Source organism: Nannospalax galili, unplaced genomic scaffold (genome assembly GCF_000622305.1).
Source record: "Nannospalax galili isolate Female #2095 unplaced genomic scaffold, S.galili_v1.0 scaffold191, whole genome shotgun sequence".
Lineage (NCBI taxonomy): Eukaryota > Metazoa > Chordata > Mammalia > Rodentia > Spalacidae > Nannospalax > Nannospalax galili.
The window spans coordinates 4824904-4845851 of record NW_008331484.1 but is presented as its reverse complement, the minus strand read 5'-3'; the positions used below and the strand labels follow the sequence as shown (position 1 = coordinate 4845851).

The following is a 20948-nucleotide window of genomic DNA, read 5'->3' as shown; positions in this document are numbered from 1 at the left end:
ATGCACAGCCAGTGTTGAGAACTGAGGTGATTCTTATCCAGGACCTATTTCAGTTGGAAACACTTATTCTGGACAAGAAATTGATATTGCTCTAGTTCACATTTTATCCTCTTCTTCTGTACAACTTATGGCAATGTCTGTACGGACAAATACTGTACATAAATCAAGCGTATAAATCAAAGAGGAACAACAGAAGATGTCTCCAAAGGAAACAATCTACAGAGCTGGAAGAAACTATGGGTGTGTCTATTTCAACACAGCACTTTCCTGATATTATGTCTATATCTCACAGGAGTTGGAAGATTTTTAGTGCAATATTGAAGATGCACATGCACTATATTCCTTCTTTGCTAAGGTAAAATGGTCTCAGAGGACTGGCTAAAATGGGAAGTCAAAACCATGGCTTCTGGAAGAACACTGAATCAACAGAAGAAACTTTGGAAAGAGAGAGACACTGTATACTGGATATCTGCAGAAGTCACATGTGGTGGCGCACCCCTTTAATCCCAGCACGCAGGAGAAAGAGGCAGGTACATCTTTGTGAGTTTGAGGTCAGCCTGGTCTACAAAGTGAGACCATGTCTCAAAAAACAAAACAACTACACAACAACAACAACAAAAATCATCAGAGTATTTTCAGAGTGAAAAATTATAAACTTTGGCAATATTTTGTACTTACAGGATGTTTACTTACTGTTTTTCTTATGGCACTAAATATTTCCTTTTGAGCGACCTAATATGAACATACTGCATCACAAATTCTGGGATAAAACATTACTGTTTAGAACCAAATAACATTTATAGCATGGAGAATCGCTGCTATTTCTCACAGCGCGCACTGTTTTCCTGGCCCTTGGACATCAGAGATAGCACATGTGTACACAAATGGGTACGCGTGTACGTACACACACACACACACACACACACACACACACACACACACACGACATCATACTATTTTCTCACCACAGCTTAGTTCAGAGTGCCTTGCTAATGATTGACAATTTGAGTTGGCTTGCCAGCAAGGAAAACTTTTCCCCATCCCACTGGTTTCAGATCCGGCTAGAAGCAGGATTGCTTTGTATATCTTACCCCTGAGGCAAGGAGGGCCAACCCACCTGTGTTAAAACACTGAGCTGCTCCATAATGTGCTCCAGGGCATCCGTCACAGCCAGAGGTATGCTTCTTTGGCTCTCAGAGGGCAGGTCACTCACATCTTCTGTTTTCTTTTTCACAGTTGCTGACGAACATTCTGGTATTAAGGAAGGGTTCAAGAAATATCCACAGATATCTTCACCCTTGTCTGGCAGAACTCTACCCTTGGAATCCATTGTCTTTGTTATGGAAAAAAGGGAACAATTGTATTTTCCAAACAAACAAAGAAACAAACTAGGTATATTTAAAAATATACTTAAATATATTCCTTTAAAAATTCTAGACTTGCATTGAATCATTTGTCTTTAACTATATTGATTTATGGAAATTACAACTGCAATAAAAAAATAAACCTAACAGTGATTAGAGAAAATTCATAAATTCCCTTCATTTTCTTTGCACTGACATATACTTTGCATATGCCTATCTGAACAGATTCTCTACCATTAAAAAAAGATTGCTGAATGAAATTTAATACTCAGTTTTAAAATAAATATTTACCTCTATTAGGATGACTATTATCCCTAAAAAAGGAAAATAACAAGTATTGGTGAAGACATGGAAAATTTAAATTCTCATGTTTTGCTGGTGTAAGGGTGAAATTTGGCAGTTGCTGTGGAAAAGTTTGGCAGGTCCTCAAAAAATTAACCAGAGAATTACCATACAATTTAGCAATTCTACTCCTAAGTATGTATCCAGAGGAGCTTTGAGCAGACTCAAACAGGCACTACATTTCAATATTCTTAGCAGCCTTCCTCACAGCCCTAAGATTAAAAATTACCCATGTCCATAAACAGATAAATGTGTAAACAAAATGTGGTATACACTTATAATGGAATTTTATTCAGCTAAAATATGAATGGAATTAAGATAATACTATAATGTAGATAAACCTTGAAAATATGCCACATGAACCAGACATGCAATAAGTCTACTTATATGTAGAACTCAAATAGGTACATTCATAGAGATGGAAAGTAGGGTGAAGGATACTAGGGTCTGGGAGGAAGGGAAAGTTATTGCTTCATGGGTATGAAGCTTCTTTTTGGAATGTTAAAAAAGGTTCTGGAAATAAATAGTGTTTATACAACATTGTGAATTTTGTGACTAAATCTACTGATAGTAAACTGTATACTTAAAATGATAAAAAATGACAATTTCTTTGTTACATATATTTCACCACAAATAAAAGGCAAAAAAAAATTTCCAATTAAGTAACAGTGGACAATTAGAATGTAAACTTAAGAAACAATTCCATTTACAAAGCATGAAAAAAGTAAAATATTTAGGAATACATTTAACAAAGTGCATGAATTGTACACTGAAAATTATAAACCACCACTAAATGTAATTAAAACTTTATTTAAAGGGAAAGATATCTACATCTTATGTTCATAGATCAGAAAATGTAACATTGTTAAGACAGCAGCACTTGCCAGGTGTGGTGGTGACTGACTATAATCCTAATGCTTGGGAGGCTGAGGTAGGAGGGTCATGAGTTCTAGGCCAACCTGAGCTATACAGTGAGACCTGAATACATACACATAAAAGAAAACACATACACACACACACACACACACACACACACACACACACACACACACACACACACAGAGTGACACAAAGCAGGAAGACAGCAGTACTCCACACGGAAGAATGCACTCAGTGTTATCCTTACCAAAATCCCAGCTGTCTTCTTTTATAGAAGTTTAAGTTGACCTTAAAATTCATATATAGAAGTGTAAAGAATTCAAGCAGCTAAAACAACATTGTAGAAAAAAATGAAGGACACATTTCCAAATGGCAAAACTTATCATTAGCAAGTTACAGTAATAAATACAGTGTGGAGATGGAGATGTACCTCACTAGTAAAGGCCATGCCTAGCATGTTTGGTCCCATATATGACCTCTAGCATCTTCATTCATTCATAAATAAATAAGTAAATAAAACCAGGCCCACGGATTGATACAACAAATTTGAGAGGTAAGAAATAAACACATCCATTCGTGGTCAACTGATCTCTGACAAGATTGCCAAGGCAATTTATTTTTTAAAAATATTTTATTAATTTTATTTTCTGTGTATGAGTGTATTGCCTGCATGTATGTAGGTGCACCTGTGTCATGCAGTGCCCATGGAGGTCAGAAGAGGGCCTAAGATCCTCTGGAACTGGAGCCATAGATAGTTGTTAGCTACTATGTGGGTGCTAGGAACTGAACCTGGGTCATCTGCAAGAGCAGCCAGCACTCTCAATCCCTGAGCCATCTCTCTAGCCTCGCCAAGACAATTTAATTGGGAAAGGACAGAATAATCTTTCCAATAAAGCAGTGCTGGGAAAACTAGATACTCACATTTAAAAAAGAATTTGTGCCTGTGCCTCACACCATACAAAAAATTAACTCAAAATGTCACAGACTTAAATGCAGACCTAAAATTACAAAACTTTTAGAAAGAGAGCACAGGAATATATTTTCCTGACCTTAGACTCAGGAGTGTCCAACCTGATGACAATGCAACATGATAGTTCCATTGAACTATCCACATTCATAGCTACCCTGGGAAACATGTGGCCTGGGGGATACAGGTCAGAGAACCCTCAACTAGATAAAATTTCCTTATATACAACACCAACATCAAAATGAAAAACTAATAAAGCAACTGACTTTACCATAATTAGACATTTGTATGATTAAGAATACACCATCAAGATAGTAAAAACAAACGGAAGAAAATATCTGTGAGAAAAATCTCCATAAGGGACTTGTATGCAGACATAAAGAAAGTTTATAATTCAATTTTTTTGCTCTTTTTGAGACAAGGTCTCCCTGTAGCCCCAGCTGGCCTGGAACTTACTATGTAGACCAGGCTGGCCTTGAACTCTCAGAGATTCACCTGCCTCTCTCTCCTGAGTGCTTGGATTAAAGGCATGTGCCACCATGCCCGGCACAATTCAATAATTAAACAGACACATAACCTAACTAAAAATGGACAGAGGCTTTGAACAGACATTTCTCTAACAATTCACAAATGGCCAATGAGCTCACATGTTCAACATCATCAACCCTAGGGAAATGCAAATCTAAACTACAAGGACACACTACTTCACACTCACTAAAATGACTAAAGTAAGAGACAGGTAATAACAAATGTTAGTGAGGGTGTTGAGAATTGGGAACCCTCAGACAGGGTGGGACTGCCAAATGTAGACACTGGGAAACGCTTTGGCAGTTCTTAAAAACACAGAATTACCAAATGACTCAACAATTCTACTCTTATCATAAACCCAAGAAGTGAAAACGTATCCACACAAACTTTGTATATAAATGTTCATAGCAGCATTAGCTATAATATCCAGAAAGTCAGAAGTAAGCCAAATGCCCCTAACGCTGTGATAATGAAGAAAGAAAATAAGGTGTATCTTTCCTAGGGATTATTACATGTTCATAAAAATGAGATGTGAAGAAAAAAAAAAGAAATTAAAGCAACAAAATAACAAAAATATTTATCAGCCAGTAATAACTTCCATCTCCCAATTTTTTCTTTTTTTTTTTGTCTTTCTGAGACAGGGTCTCCCCTGGCCTCAGCTGCCCTGAAACTTGATAGGTAGACCAGGCTGGCCTCAAAAAAAAAAAAAAAAAAAAAAAGATGCTGATTCATGTCATAACTCATATGAACTTTCTAAACACTGGGTTAAAGAAGAGAGACATAAAAGACTAAATACTGTATAAATAATTTATGTAAAATAGTCAAAATTGGCAAATACATGACGATACACAAAAATCAGTGGTTGCCAGGAGCTGGTTGCAAAAGAGAATGGAGAGAGATCTGTAATGCACATACAGAGGATGAAAATGTTCCAAAATTCCCTCTGCAATGAGGGAATTTTGCATTACAAAATTGATCACATTAGCATAACTCTGAATTTACTAAACACTACTGAACTGCACATGTCAAAAGGGTCAATTTTTATAGTATATAAATTTCCTCATTAAAGCTATCATGAAAATAAACAAAACCCAAAAACATGCCTCAGAGTTTTTTTTTTTTTTTTCACTCTTTATCAGTTTTAAATTTCTGGCTATTAAACTTGAGTTCTGGGAGTTCTTGGTAGAGGTCCTTCCAAACAAAGAATACATTTCTGCTGACAACAGTCAACACGTAGAGATGTTACAGCAAGTTTTCCACATATTAGTTGATTTCATCATCAGAATAATCCTACAGGTTGATTCTACTGACTGCCTTGACCATCTCTGCTGTCCTACAGAGGGTGAGTCCTTTTGACCTGCAAATTATTATTCTCAGTTTGTAATGTGAAAACAGATACTGAGAAGTTAAATAGCTTGCTCAAGGACACACTTGTGGGAAGGGTGTAAGAAGATGCCAAAGGACTTCACCTGTAAAACTTTGGAATCAAGACCATTCATTTCCATGATACTCTACTATTTTTTAGGACAATGGAAACTTTCAAATTCCCCTCTCACATACACTTAGCAATTCATTGTCAAAAATAATGAAAATAAACTGTAAATTTACTATTTTTATTATTGGTATTATTATTACTATTACTATTGTTATTCAGTGCTAAGGATGAAACCTGAGGCATGTGTACAATAAGCTACAGCCTCAGACAATTATTCTTTTTTTGTGTGTTTATTTTTATTTTATGTGCTTGTCTGCATGTATGTATGTGCACCACAAACATGGCAGGTACAGGTGGAAGCCAGAAGAGGGCATCAAATCCCCTGGAACTAGAGTTACAGATGGTTGTAAGGCACCACGTGAATGCTAGGAACTGAACCCGGATCCTCTGCAAGAGCAGCCAGTGTAAATGTTGAACCATTTCTCCACTATTAGGTCATCTCTCCAGTCCCCACAAAAATGAAAGTAAACTGAAAAGGTACTGTTCTGTTATTATTATTATTACTATTATTATTATTCAGTGTTGAGGATGAAGCCTATGGCTGTGTGTATACTAAGCTACAGCCTCAGGCCCAGACCACTATTTATAATTCAAGTTTATTTTGAAAACATGTAGAAAACATACTATTCCCACTCAGTTAAGTGGATCTACCCAGAGTCATAGTTTATTTACTCAATAACTATTTCTAGAGCCCCACTCTGTGCCAGACACTAAGTGATGAGGATCTGGCAGGGGATAAACTACCCAAGACTTGCCCTCCTGGAGCACACACTCTGAAACTGTCAGTCACTTGATAACTTTTCCATATCTCCCCCTCAGAGATTTATGACCTTCTCCATTTTGTTATAGTTTGGTGTGCTGGGCAGCTTTAGTGTCACCTTGACACACCTGGGTTGAGGGAGCCTCAATTGAGGAATTTCCTCTATTGGACTGGCCTGTGGCCATGTCTGAGGGGCATCTTCTTGATGAGTGATGTGGGAGGGCCCAGCCCACTGTGTGTGATGCCACCCCTGGGCAGGTAGGCCTGTGTTGCATAAGAAAGCAGGCTGAGCAGGGGCCAGGGGAGCAAACCAGTATGTAGCATTCCTCCATGGCCTGTGCTCCAGCTCCTGCCACCAGGTTCCTGCCCTCAGTTCCTACCTTGGGCTCCCTGATGAACTGTGACCTGGGAGATGTACGCTGAATAAACCCTTTCCTCCCCAAGTTGGTAGTGGTCAGAGTATTTTGTCACAGCAATGAAGAACAAACTAGGACATTTGGTTTGCTTATCTAGAAGGCTACATTTATCTTGAAAAAAATTACAGCAGGCTCTAAAAAGCTTTGCTCTGCACCTGTCAGTCTCCCCGCTCTGGGATGCACCTGGCAATACTAGAGAATTGACATAAAATTCCCGAGAGAGAATGACTTTTCAGGGTATGAAGTACCCATTAACTCTCAAAACAACCTTACGCTATCATTTTGAATTACTTAACTCCATATAATAAAGAAACGTCAAAACAGGACTGGGGAGATGACTCAGTGGGTAAAAGCACTTGTCATTCAAGCATGAAAACCTGAGTTTGAACCCCCAGAATCCATGTATAAGCTGGACACAGCACAAGCGTGTGTAATCCTAGAGCTCCTGTGGGATATGGGAAGCTGAGAGAAGAGAACCCGTAGCAGCTCAGAGACCAGCTAGCCTGGTGTACCAATGAAAAAATAACAGAGACTCTCTCAAACAAGGTAGAAAGCAAGGACTGACGTCAAGGTTTTCTGACTGTGCAGGTACACCATATCACACAAGTGTCTATATTAACACACATGAATGCACACATGCACCCCCCCCACACACACAAAGCAAATCAAAACTGTCCTTAAAAAGTCCATCATGGCGGCTGGAGAGATGGTTCAGCAGCTAACACTGATTGTTCTTGCAGAAGACCTGGGTTCGAATCTCAGCACCCACATGGCAGCTAGCAACTGTCCGTAACTCCAATTCCAGGGGATCTGACAGCCTCTTCTGTCCTCTATGGGCATTGCACAACACAGGTGTACTTACCTAAATGCAGGCAATATATGCATACACATAAATAAAAATAAATAAATAATTTTAAAAAAGGTCCATTATGGTTCCTGGTAATCACTGATGGAGAAGAATCAGTTACTGTAAAGTATTTCTAATGCTACCCCTTAGCTGTGCTCAGAAGCATCAATGGCCTACTGCCTGTTCATGCTTTTAGCTGTGGAAACTGGGAAAACAGCATACAATACTTATACCTACAAGGGTCCAAATCTGCTGAGCTACTAGCAAAGACTAGAATGAAATCAGTGTAAAGGTAAGTGTGGAAATCCTGTCTCATAGTCACAGTCTGCACTCTAGATCCTTGACCCCTGGCACCTTCCTCACTCACTGGAGACAACAGACAAGACTCCATGCAGAGCCACCTTCACCAGAAACAAACTCCTGCTCAAAGACAGCCATCCCTGGTTTCACTGTGCCTGTTCTGCCCACAGCAACCTCCTCTGCTAAGTTTCAGTTTAACTGTCATGTCTTTAGAAAAGTAACCCCTGGCCCCCTCTGAAAGGAGGGCCTTTCATTCACCAGCATGGTGTCTTCTTTTCTTCTGTTACTGACCAGAGTTTGCATTTATATGACTGCTACCTGTCTATTACTGTCTTCTCTGGGAGATCTCATTGCTGTATTTCCTGGAGCTGCTATCAATTCTGAAACTTAGCAGGAGTTTGAACGCTTCTGCGTATACTAACCTATCACATGTAGTTTTCAGTATGGTTATCACAGGTGAAAAAAAAAGTTCTCTACAACCAAGGCAGTTATTTGTTTTTAAACAGGGACCACAATATACACAGCCACAAATAGTCATTGTAATAACAGATCCAGCTCTTCATGGCAAAAGGGCCCAACTTAATTATTATAGCAACTCAATCACTGAACTCAGGGTTTGCAGTGAGGGCAGTTAGTAGAAGGAAAATAGAGGGGTAGATGATAGTCTAAGCAATAAAAGAACTCCAGTGGAGACTTAACAGTAATTTTCGTCTTTGAGACCAGAAAGCAAATACATACTATCATACAATATACAGGCATGATGAGAAAAAGAAGTGTGCAAGCAGAGAGAAAAGAAGGACCAAATCTCTATCCCAAGCATTAGCAAGATGTCTGTCTTCCTATCAAAGATACTGGAACCTATATTAGATTCTTTCCCACCAACCAACCCTGCCTTTGCTTCCTGTCTGTAGAGGGGAAAACTGAGATGTAACTGACATAAAATTCAAAGGAAACTATGTTTAAGATTCTGTGCTGACGAAGTACCTGCCTCTCCCCAAATGTTAATATTGATTGTTGAAGTAAATGCTTATACAGCTCTGCATCATACCAAGCATTTGCCAGTGACAGATGGACACATAATACGATGTCAGCTCTCAAGGATTTTGTGCTATGGTGGGAGAGGAAGGGACATGGCTGGCACTGTTGAGTGAGCAGGAAACACGGAAATCAAAGGACTATAGAACTAGAGCTGGGGGTGGGGGGCTGTGGTAGTTCAAAAACGGAAGAAGTCACACTGCATCCCCTTCCGTTATATCATATTTCTACTGCTGGTACTTGAGCAGTGGGCAGTGGAGATCCATTCACTGATTCAGCAAGGAAAGCTTTCCTACAGTGTGCATCAGAGCTGCAGCAAGGAGCATGTAGATATGGCACCTTCCTTGGTGAAGATTAAAATTCTCCAGGGAACCACTTTACCAAACAACATGTCAGGGCAGTCTCCGCTCTTTAAGTTTCTTTGGGTAAAGCCATGATTGCTGTCAAAAGCAGTTGAAAAAAGACTGTAGCCCAAACAAGGGCACAGAATGAAATGGAGTAATGGAAAGATTCTTATCTGCAGGTTAAAATGTCTCATTTTCACGTAAAAAACAGAGGGAAAGAAGAGTTGCCTGATATAAACAACTCTAAAAGTCACATTCTACAGACAAATGATTCAATCAATTCTTTAAACATCATGGCTGTTCTTTAAGCATAAGTCCTCATCACTTCCATTAGAGGATGCATTTATTAAAGTATATTTTAATTTTAATTAAAATGGTGTTGACATCAGGAGTCTTCCTCATCTCTCTCTACCTTATACATTGAGGTGAAGCCTGTCGCTTAAACCCAGAGCTTGCCAGTATGTCTATTCTGGTTAGCCAGCTCACGCTAACTTTGTTTTCTGAAGGTTGGGATTACTAGTGGACTACAAAACATACCTGGCATTTAAAAAAAATTATTATTTTTATTTTATGTGTATGTGTGTATTGCCTGTATGCATGTAAGTGCACTCATGCTGTGCAATGCCTGTGGAGGACAGAAGAGGGCATCGAATTGCCTGGAACTGGAGTTACAGATAGTTGTTAGCTGCCATGTAGTTGCTAGGATTTGAACCTGGGTCTTCTGGAAGAACAGCCAGTGTTCTTACCTGCTGAACTGTCTCTCCAGGCCCCCTTACCTGGCATTTATATGGGTTCCTGGGATCTGAATTCTTGTCCTCATGCTTGCTCTGAGCTACCTCCCCAGCCCTGAAGGGAACTATTAAGCAGAAAGGAAACATGGATAACACAGTAAAGGGGGGTGGGGGGACCAACTCATTAGATAAGCTGGGTAGGCACTAATTAACTTACCCCTGGGGTTTCGTAGAAGGAATTTTAAGTGAGACCAGCTAGTCTAGCTATCTAATCAAGCAAATTCTGCTCCTTTGGTGTTAGAAGAATAGGCAGAAAATCCAACTGAACCCCAGCTAGAATTTGTGTGGGAGAATACAATGGAGAGGAAGAAGGTCAAGAGCGCAGACATAAAGGGACCAAGCAATCTAAGCCCGCCAAAGAGAGGCAGACAGTGGGTGAAAAGGCAGGAAGCCTGATAGCTGGAGGCTCTTCTGGGGCTGATGAATCATCAAATGGGAGGAACAGAAGTGGTGGTCAGAGTCAGAGGCTCTATACAAAGTTTACCACCAGCACAAAGGACTCAGTCGGTCACCGAGTTCATCATCCACGAAGCCTGACAAAGGCAGGATGACTGTCTTTCAGAAGTGAATGAGCATTGCTCTATATTTGGTTCTTTTCTGAAGATCAAAGTGAGTGTTGACAGGAGTGTATGGGAAACAGGAAAAAGAGCAACAGCCTCCTGGATGAAGCCAGCACAGGACTACCACAAGAATCCACACTCAATTTCTAAAATTCTTAGATACCTAGATTTTGAGTGAGAAAAGATTTTCATTTCTATCTTTTTTTTCTGTGCAAAACTACCCATCTGATCAAGTCTGATTCACTTCCAGGTATTTCTACAATTTTTTTTTTCCTTTCCAAAACTAAGTTTATTGAGTTGAGAAAGTCTTATCTCTCAAGAAAAATCGTGTATCTTTATCTCAAAATACCGCCCCCCCAACTATGATAGCTACTCCTGATGGTCAATTTGATGGGGTCTAGAATCACCTAGGGGATGAGTGGCTGGTTTTGCTTGTGAGAGATTATCTAGATTGTTAACTGAGGTAGGAAGACCCACCCACCATGAGCAGCACTATTCCATGTGTTGGGATCCTAAGAACGAAAAGAAGGCCAGCTGAGCACAAGTACTCAGCACTCTGCTTCCAGACAGGATGCAAGGCGATGGCTGGCTGCCACCATGACTTCCCTGCCATTCTTCCTAAACCCATTCTTCCTTAAGGTGGTTTTGCTGGGTATTTTGCTGCAGTAATGAGACAAGTAGCTAACACACCAACAAAGCAAACCAAACAACCAAAACTCAGGAAAAAGGGAAAAAAGCCTTTAGGTTTTAAGTATAATTTACAGAGGGCTTTTCTTCTTCAAACCAAATGTGGAATTTCTTTTAACATAAGTCTTGAAGGACACATCACCTATGAAATTATCAACCAGAATATCTGAATGATTTTGTCCTTTTGGAAAAAGAGGAAGCCACAAATCTAACACTACCATTGTCTTTAATCTTTATTTTCATTTCTATAGAAACATATCAATTTTGAAGCATAAATTCGTAGAATAAAACTCAGCCAAATGAGATCTAAATAGAAAAGTCCTTCTATTTTCACTAGCATATGATAAAAACCACAAATTAAACTATCAGTTCCTTAGTGGAAGATGTTTCCTAATGCCCTACCCTGTTCTGAAAACCTATGCCTCAGCAGACACACCCTGAATTAATGATTAAAGCACTGACTACAACTCTCTTGGGGTTTGGGGGAGGGCAGAAGAGGTAGTCACCTAGTCTCTCCTGAGTTGATACTGAACTTTAAAAGGGCTGCATGGGTGTGTTTTCTCAGTGTTCTAGACAAAAACGACACCAACAAAGCTTCCTGTCAGTTCAAAAGGGAAAACAGATTGTCATTCCTTTTGGTGAGCCCTATTGTGAAACTTCAAAGGGCATTCAGAGTAAGAGAGTCATACTTAATATCTCTTCCACATAGAATACCACAAGAATCAAATATATGGTATGCCAGATGTCTACGGCAAAAATTTATGTTATCTTTCAGTCCGTCTCAAAGGTGTATGTCCAGTGGTGGGGTGCTTGCCTAAATGTCTTCTGGGTTTGATTTCAATCACTACAAAATAAATCAGAAGGAAGAAAAAGGTATTTGTGTGTGAATTCAAATTCTGAGGTAGTTTATATTATGGTATGTTCGGGAGGTTGGAGAGATGGCTCAGTGGTCAAGATTGCTTGCTACTCTTCCAGAAGATCTAAGCTCAATTCCCAGCACCCAAGTCAAGCATCTCATAACTGCCTGTATCTCCACCTCCTGGGGTTCTGACACCCTCTTCCGTTCTTTGCAGGTACCTGCACCTATGTAGCATATATAGACACACACACATACACATAAATTAAAAAATAAAACTAGATCTCACACACACACGCACACACACATACAAAGGATTTTTGAGACAGTGTCTCCCTGTAGCCCCAGCTGGCCTAGAATTCACTATGTAGACAAGTCTGGCCTCAGTCTCACAGAGATCCACCTGCCTCTGGCTCTTGAGTGCTGGGATTAAAGGCACGTGTCACTATGCCCAGCTGCTGGAGAGATGGCTCTGCAGTTAAGAACACTGGTTTGCTCTTTCAGAAGACCCGGGTTTGAATCCCAGCACGCACATGGCTGCTAACAACCGTCCATAACTCCAGTTCCAGAGGATCCACAGCCTCTTCTGTCTTCCGAGGGCATTGCACAACACGGGTGCACTTACCTACATGCAGGTAATACACTCATACACATAAAAATAATGAATAAAATATTAAAAAAAGATTTATAAAAACAGATGTTTTATATTCAAGTAGTCATTATATACTGGGAAAAAACGGGGTGTGTGTGTGTGTGTGTGTGTGTGTGTGTGTACGACCAAGCAATCTGAAAAAGCCACAGCTGTTTAGTTTCATTTGTATCCTGTCTCAGAAAAGCCATCTGTTCACTTTTGAGAATGCAGGCCCCTTTTTGCATGCAAACAGCAGTCAAGTGAAATTAATTGGAAAGATGGAGTGGCATCCTTCCTGCGGCATTAATATTTCTGAATGCAACAAGAATCTGTTTTATGCAACCTGCAACAACTAATTTTTTTCCAAGTTCCAACTATGCTTTTAAAATTCCAGTGAAATAGAATAACAAAGCAACTATCTCCCTCAGCATAAAGAATAATATGTATCCTTCTTTGAGCTGTATCCTTTCCCCTTTAAAAGACTGTTTCATCTGAATACCGTATCTATCATTCCTGTCCATTGTTCTAATTTATGTCCCCTTGTTTTTCTCATATATGTAGATGTTGTAATAGAACTCCACATAGTACATAGCATTATATTGGGACCTTTTGGTGTTTTCTGTTTGTCTATGTTGTTAGATTTGTCCACAGCAGTGCATACAACTCTGTAATTCCCAGCCTATAACGCCCTGCCAAAGAGTGCTCCAATGACTAAGGCAAGTCCGCAATTTGTCCTTTCTGTTGGCAGTTAACTAGCCACCAGTGCTGTGACGAGCATTCTTGTGAATGTCTTCTGTATGCATATGAGATTTCTTTTTTTAAACAAGATTTATTTTTTTTTTAATGTGGATATTTGTGTCTTTGAGTGCATGTAGGTGCAGTGAGTGCAGATGCCTGAAAGAGCCAGAAGAGGGTGTCAGATCCCCAGGAACTGGAGTTATGGGTGGTGGCGTGCAGCCTGACATCCAAATTCAGGTTCTCTGCAGGTTCTCTGCAAGGACAGTCTGTGCTCTTAACCCTAGATGAGATTTCTTCAGGGTGAAATAGTTAACCCAGGTTTTACCAAATGCTGTTCAGAAGGGTAGAAACAGCTTGCTCTTCAACAAGCACTCTCTCTGCCACAAAGACACTTAATTGTTATAGATATAAAAATTTTGCCAAATATGGGTAGGAAACCATGTCATAGCTTTAATTTCATTGTGCATTTCTTTAGTTATTTGTAAGTTGTGCATATTTTATGTTTGTATTAATAATTCTATAAATCAGGGCTGGAGAGATGGCTTAGGGGTTAAGAGCACTGGCTGTTCTTGCAGAGGACCTAGGTTTGATTTCCCAGCACCCATATGGCAGTTAACAACTATCTGTAACTTCAGGGGAATCCAATGCCCTCTTCTGACCTCCACGGGCACTACACGACATGGGTGAGTTACATATGTGCAGGCAAGAAACTCATATAAAAATAATAAAATACTAAAATATATTTCTATAAATGACCCAACTTAAATCTTTTGCCAAGTTTTTAATTGGTTTATTTCTATCTTTTCCAATGTAGGCTTAAGAAGTCTCTACATACTCTGGATGCCGACATTTTGTTCTTTATATATATGGTATATTTACCACTCTGGTTTGTCTTCAGGTTTATTCTATGATACTTTGTTTTGGGGGTTTGTTTTGGTTTGGTTTGTTTGAGACAGAGTCGCTCTGTGCAGCCTCAACTGGCCTCAAACTCATGATCCTCTTGCTTGAGCCTGTGTTAGAATTATAGTCATGGACCACTATGCCTGGCACCAGGTTTTGTTTTTAATGTGGCCAAACTTAACATGCATTTCCTTTATAATTTGTCTATTTTTTTCCTAAAAGAAATCTTTGCTACTCAGAATATAAACATATTCTTCTGTTTTCTTTTAGAGGCCTTAAGTCAGTATTGCTTTCCGTATTTAAGTCTTTAGCCCATTTGGTGCCGGCTTTTGTGGTTAAAACCAGGACATAATTTTTTTTTTTTTTTTCATATTGCCAACTATCCCTGCAACACTTATGGGCAGACTGCTCAGAGGCTAGTCTATCTTCATAGATGTGCAGAGTCGAGTCTTCCACATAGTGGCTGTCCACACTGCTGTGGATCAGCTTCTATGCTTCCATCATGGGTTCTTTGCTGCTTCTGTAGTTCTATCATATTGAGAATTTAACAAGCCTCTGGTTTTCAAATTTCTTCAAAATTATCCTGGCTGTTTTTGGCTCTTTGATTTTGCAGATAAGCTTTAAAATTTATTTTTTAAGTATCATTAAAAATCTTACTGGGCTGCTTATTGGAATTGCCTCAATTTGTAGATTTTTTGGGGGGGAATTGGATGAATATGGATGAACTTCCCTATCTGTACACAGGGCATCCCCCCAAATTACCTACTTTAAATTTCATATTATTCTGGCATGGCAGACATTCTAGAACTCTCCAAGTCATTTGAATGCCTGGCAGAAGTGAACACCACTACCTTTGTGCCTATTGTGTGTAATACAGAAAGCCAGCCAACCCAACAGTTCAAAGTACATGTTCAAAAAGTATCATCATTTTACGAATAAAATTATTATATCATTACTTAAAATGTAGTTTTGAAAAATTATTTTCTAGGTTTGTTCATTTTCTGAGACAATATTATTCTTTGGTAATTCTTTCAAGTCCCTATTTGTCATTCCTTAAAACTTTCCATGCCAGAGCAGAAGTGAGTTGTATGTTGAAAGTTACCACATAATTAAAAAAAAATTATACTGAGAAAGCAAATCATGTTTTTCTCACTTGAATAAGACACCACCCTCCTTACTGTATTTGTTATAATACTATAAAGAGGCAATTTTAAGGCAGGAATCCATTCAACCATTTAAAAAGGCTACAGTCAAAACCTGGCAAGCTGTATGGCTCCCCTTTTTACTAAACAAACATTGTATTTATTCTTTTAGTATAATGTGAACATTCTAGTAGGATTAATAACTCTGTGGTGACTGATAACAATAATGTATACTCATAGTGAGGTACTGACACCCATCTTTCTATTTATTTTCAATAAACTACTTAAAACCCAGAGAGTAAAAGCATTCTATGTGGCTTTACTATACAGTGTACATTATATTATCCAACTTAATTTGCACTTATAAAACAATGAGTAAAGACTCATTTTCCAAAATAAATATACTTCACCCTTCTTCCAAGCTAATAATTCAGTTTTTCTTCTTAAGGCAATTATTAATTTTTCTTGCATTACTGCTAATTGTAGTGTCATAATTATCTGTGACATAAAATAAGGAGGTTACATATATGGAACATCAAGTCACAGAACTGGTTTTAATCCTTTATCTTCTGTATATTAACTGAATAACCTGAGACAAATTATTTGACTGCTTTAAGCTTTTGTGACCTCATCTGTGAAATGGAGACCATAATACTGGGTTATGTTATATGGCTCTTGCAAGAATTTAGGTAAAGGTTTATTCTAGTGTTTATATCAAATCACCTACGATGTTCCCTTTCCTGCTGACAAAATTCTAAAGTGCGTCTTGATAGAAGGTAGATGCCATAACGTGACATCTTTCAGACAGCTGACAACAAGGCAAACACTCCTTCTGTGTAAGGCACACAGGAATAACACCCCTTGAATTAAAGATACTTCTGTATTCATTATGCTCCAATTTCCCCTTTTTTCCTACTTGTGTCCAGCTCCTCAAATTAAACCATAAGCTATTTAAAGACAGCTGGGAGTTCAATAATGAAATGAATAGGCCATATTAAATAAACGGCAACTGACTCAGGAATAAAACAAATGTCAAATGTATATATTTTTTTTTTTTTAAAAAAAACAGTTTAAAAAGCTGGGCGTGGTGGCACATGCCTTTAATCCCAGCACTCGGGAGGCAGAGGCAGGAGGATCTTTGTGAGTTCGAGGCCAGCCTGGTCTACATAGCGAGTTCCAGGACAGCTGGGGCTACAAGGAGACCCTGTCTCAAAAAGACAAAAAACAAACAAACAAACAAACAAACAAACAAACAAAAAACCAGTTTAACAAACCCAAACAAAAATTAAGACATTTTCAAAATGTATTCATCAGTTACACATGCCTCATGTTCTCTCTCTCACATGTGGATCCTAGCTTTGAATCTGTAATTTTGGTTGTTCAACCGAGAGCTCCTATAGAGGTCAGGATCTATAAAGAAACCATTGGGAAAAGGATGCCTTGAGGGGAAAGTGGACAGTAGATGGTATGGCATATGCAAGAAGAGAGTGGGAATAGGAGTTTTCACTAATAGGTTTAAGGAGGGAGTGAAGAGGGGGATAGGAGAGATGAGGAGGAGGTGGGAGGGAAGCCAACCAAATGGAGGAGGTATGAAAAAGCCATGTAGAAACCATACTGATTACAATAATCTCATAACCAAACTAAAGGGGGGGAGTAGTTGGAAGGAAGATACCCTGCATGACTATCAGTATAAACATATATTTAGAAGGTTGTTCAATGCTATGTCAATTAAGCTAAACAATAGTATTTAGTTCCCTGCTAGGTCCTATGTCATCTCCCTCCATGGGCTTTTAAGCAAGTTTACAGTAATAGGTACAGATTAGCTCCTGTGAAATTGTCCTCAAATCCAGAGAATTGGTTACCTCTGTAACAACTATGTCACAGTTACACAAGTGGGTACATGTTGCTTGGCAGATTGCTATTGTAGTTCATGGGGGTCACAGCTGGCTAAGACCATTGATGTCTTATCTCTGTTAGCAGTCTATATAACACCATAATGCACCCTGAAAGCTATTCAGCAGGGAGGAGGCTTCTGACTCAGTTCCAGTGTAATTTCTCTGTATCATGCAACCAAGGTGTGTGTTGTCTTCAGCAACAGGATCCTATCATCTAGTTCTGGTGGGCAGCCAAAAGCAATGGTAAAAGTCTGTATTATTTTATGAACTTTTAGGACCTCCCAACAACATAAGGAGATATCTCACACCCAGCATTGATTTTTGTTTAAAAACCCAAGGAGCTTACTGTTGAACTATTTCCTACAAAGAGATTCAGGAAAGGGGGGTGTGTGTGTTGTCTTTGATTGTGTACCCACTGGTGATCCCAGCAGTCTCCAATGGACAGTCCCAATCCACACAGAGAGCCCTGGTTAAACCAACTGGATCACACAAAATCAAAAGTGATAAATCTGGGAAAAAGACAAGGGTGTGGGGAGGTTTGATGGGATACGAGACATAGGAGAGCATTTTTTTCTGGTGGGGGAAGAGTGACCATAATGTATTATATACATGTAGGAAATGATCAAAAAAATTAAACTAACAAAAAGAGATTTTGAAACGTATTACAAAAGCTTCCAACCAGGTGTGGCGGTGTATGCCTTTAATTCCAGCATTTGGGAGGCAGAGGCAGGCAGCTCTGTGTGAGATTGAGTCCAGCCAGGCTTACACAGCGAGTTCCAGGCCAGCTGGGACTATAGGGAGATGCTGTCTCAAAAAACAAAACAAAACGTCATAGTTTCTGATAGAAAAATGCTTAATATTGTTATAGTATATATAATACTTCAAAAAATGTCATCTATTTAAAAGTTCTAATTCCATCATTTTAGTGGACAAAAAAATTTCCTAATACTAACAAGGAAGCCAATTTTAGCCATTAAGTAATTAGATCCATAAACTTCATCACAAATGTTTAACACCTTGATAAAAACTGAAAACTATACAATTGAGTAAGGTCTGGTAGTAGAGGCCTATAATCCTAGCTCTGGAGAGGCTAGGGCAGAAAGATTGCTAAAAGTTTAAGACAAGCCTGGGCTACATAGTAACTTCAAGGACAGCTTGAACTACTTAGCAAGAGACTCTCTCAAGGGAAATAAAATGGAACAGAAAAAAAAAAGATTATATAAGTTAAAATTGTTGGAAAAACATCGTAAAAAAATCTTTAGGAAAAATAGAGTTCTTATATGGCTTAAAAGTAAGAGTATTAGTAGCCGGGGTGGTGCTGCATGTCTTTAATCCCAGCTGGGGAGGCAAAGGCAGGTGGATGTCTGTGAGAAGGAGGTAGCCTTCTGATTCTCACAGGCATTGCTCAACATGGGTACACTTACATGAAGGCAATACACTCATACACATAAAATAAAAATAATAAATAAAATATTAAAATAATGGCTTTTGTTTCTAAAAAAAATTTTTTTCTGCATAATAACCATGGTGGGGGGCGCTCTGGAAAAACTAACATTTGAATAATAATATAGAACTTAGTTCTTTTTATAGATGTCATGAAATAAAGGGGACACGAGTTTGAAAGTTCTCATGAAGAATCATGACAAGATATCTTCATTCTTACTCATATATATGCACATGCGCACACACACACACACACACACACAGAGAGAGAGAGAGAGAGAGAGAATGACTACACAGTGAGTTCTTAAGGAGGAAGCTGTGGTACGGCTAAAGCATGTCCATTGTGCACAATGTTTAAACACAAGCTTCTCCATTTCATATTTCAGTCCCAGAACTAAGCACAGTATTATTCAAAGTCATCTTCTAATGGTCCTGATGAATGAGATGCAATTGAACTAAAGATCTTCTTTTCATAATCTTGCATCACATTGACTATGTAGCCACAGCTTAGGTGTCTTTCTTGGGTCTCACCATTGGTTGATCAACTGCAGACTCTCAGATCTCTATTTCTAGACTAGATGCTCCATCCTCAAATTCTCTCTTCTTTCTTGTGTATAGTGCCATTATCTACAAACAGACCTAAATCTGGAAGCCTAGATTCCTCTTTCCTCCCCTACCCACTCAATCTCTCTTTATCCCCTCATGCTTTCAGTCTCCTTCAGTCTGTACATTAAGGCTCCAGATGAGCAACTTACTATGGTATACCCGGATTGCTGTTGTAACTACCTCCTAATTTTCCACACCTCTAGTCTCATGTCTCTTTAGTCTTTCCTTTTTTGCTACAGTAATTATTCTGAAACTCAAATTTACTCACTACTGTCCTGGCCTACAACCTTTCATAGGTTCCCCAATGTTCTTACAGTGACTCTAAACACCTGAGAATGACCCTTCATATAGTCACAATTCGTTTCAACTTTTCTCTCATGCCTCATCTCCTGCTTCTCCCTCCTTAACCCCAATGCTGTGTCCAACCCACTCTGTTAAGTTCTCTGAATTAATTCCTTTCTTAAGCTTTCTTGCCTTTGCATTTGCTGAACTCTGTGCCTGTCCCCTTTAGTATAACAGAATTTCTTTTTTTTAATTAAAAATATTTTATTTTAAAAAATATTTTAATTTTTAAATTTTATGTGTATGAGTGTATTGCCTGCATGTACGTGAGTGCACCCATGTCATGCAATGCCTCGGAGGTCAGAAGAGGCCATCGGATTCCCCTAGACCTGGAATTAAGGACGGTTCATAGCCACCATGTGGGTGCTGGGAATCAAACTCAGGTCCTCTGCAAGAGCAGTCAGTGCTCTTAACCACTGAGCCATCTCTCCAGCCCCTTATTTATTATTATTTTTAAAGTTTGTATATATATATTTATTATTATATTTTAATTTTTAATAACTATGTGATTAGAAGAAGCATTTCATTACAGCTTTAAAATATTCACTAACACACTCCAGAGCAAGAGTACATCTCTTTTACAAGTGGCTGTAATTTTCTAGGCTCACAGTTGAATTAATACAGTTATACAATATTGAACTCAGTATAAGCCCTGTAAGACATAAAATTGAATACGCTTTTAACCTTTAAAAAAAGATCTCCATTTCATTTTAGAATATATTGTTTCTTGCAGAAAGACTCATTGTTTTTGCTACTAATGCAGAGATGTTAAGTCATAATTGGTTGCACTTGTATCCTTGGCGCCTGTGTATGTCTATAAAGTCATCGGGTAGATTTCAATGGTAATGTTTATCACCTCTACTAATTAACATGAAGTAAATTTCCATGCGTCCTCCTCAAATATGATACATTTTTTAATATTTGATTTTTTTTTTTTTTGGTGTGTGTGTGTATCACACAGAACATCCCAAACCATCTTATTCAACTAAACACCCACTTCCCATATGGCACCCTCCCATAGCCTCCCTCCCCCCCACATAGAGCCCTTATACTCTGATATCCCTGCTACTGTCTACTGTG

General features: G+C 38.8%; 1 protein-coding gene across 4 annotated transcripts in view; it reads right to left on the bottom strand.

Moving 5' to 3' along the window:
• Positions 1 to 20948, bottom strand: part of Poc1b (POC1 centriolar protein B) — a 121831-nt gene that overhangs the window by 5195 nt on the left and 95688 nt on the right. For all 4 annotated transcript variants that reach the window (XM_008824017.3, XM_029559141.1, XM_008824025.3 and 1 more), the window contains one exon: positions 1118 to 1333. In XM_008824017.3, the coding sequence (XP_008822239.1) occupies positions 1118 to 1333 (216 nt within the window). The remainder of the gene's footprint in view (positions 1 to 1117; positions 1334 to 20948) is intronic.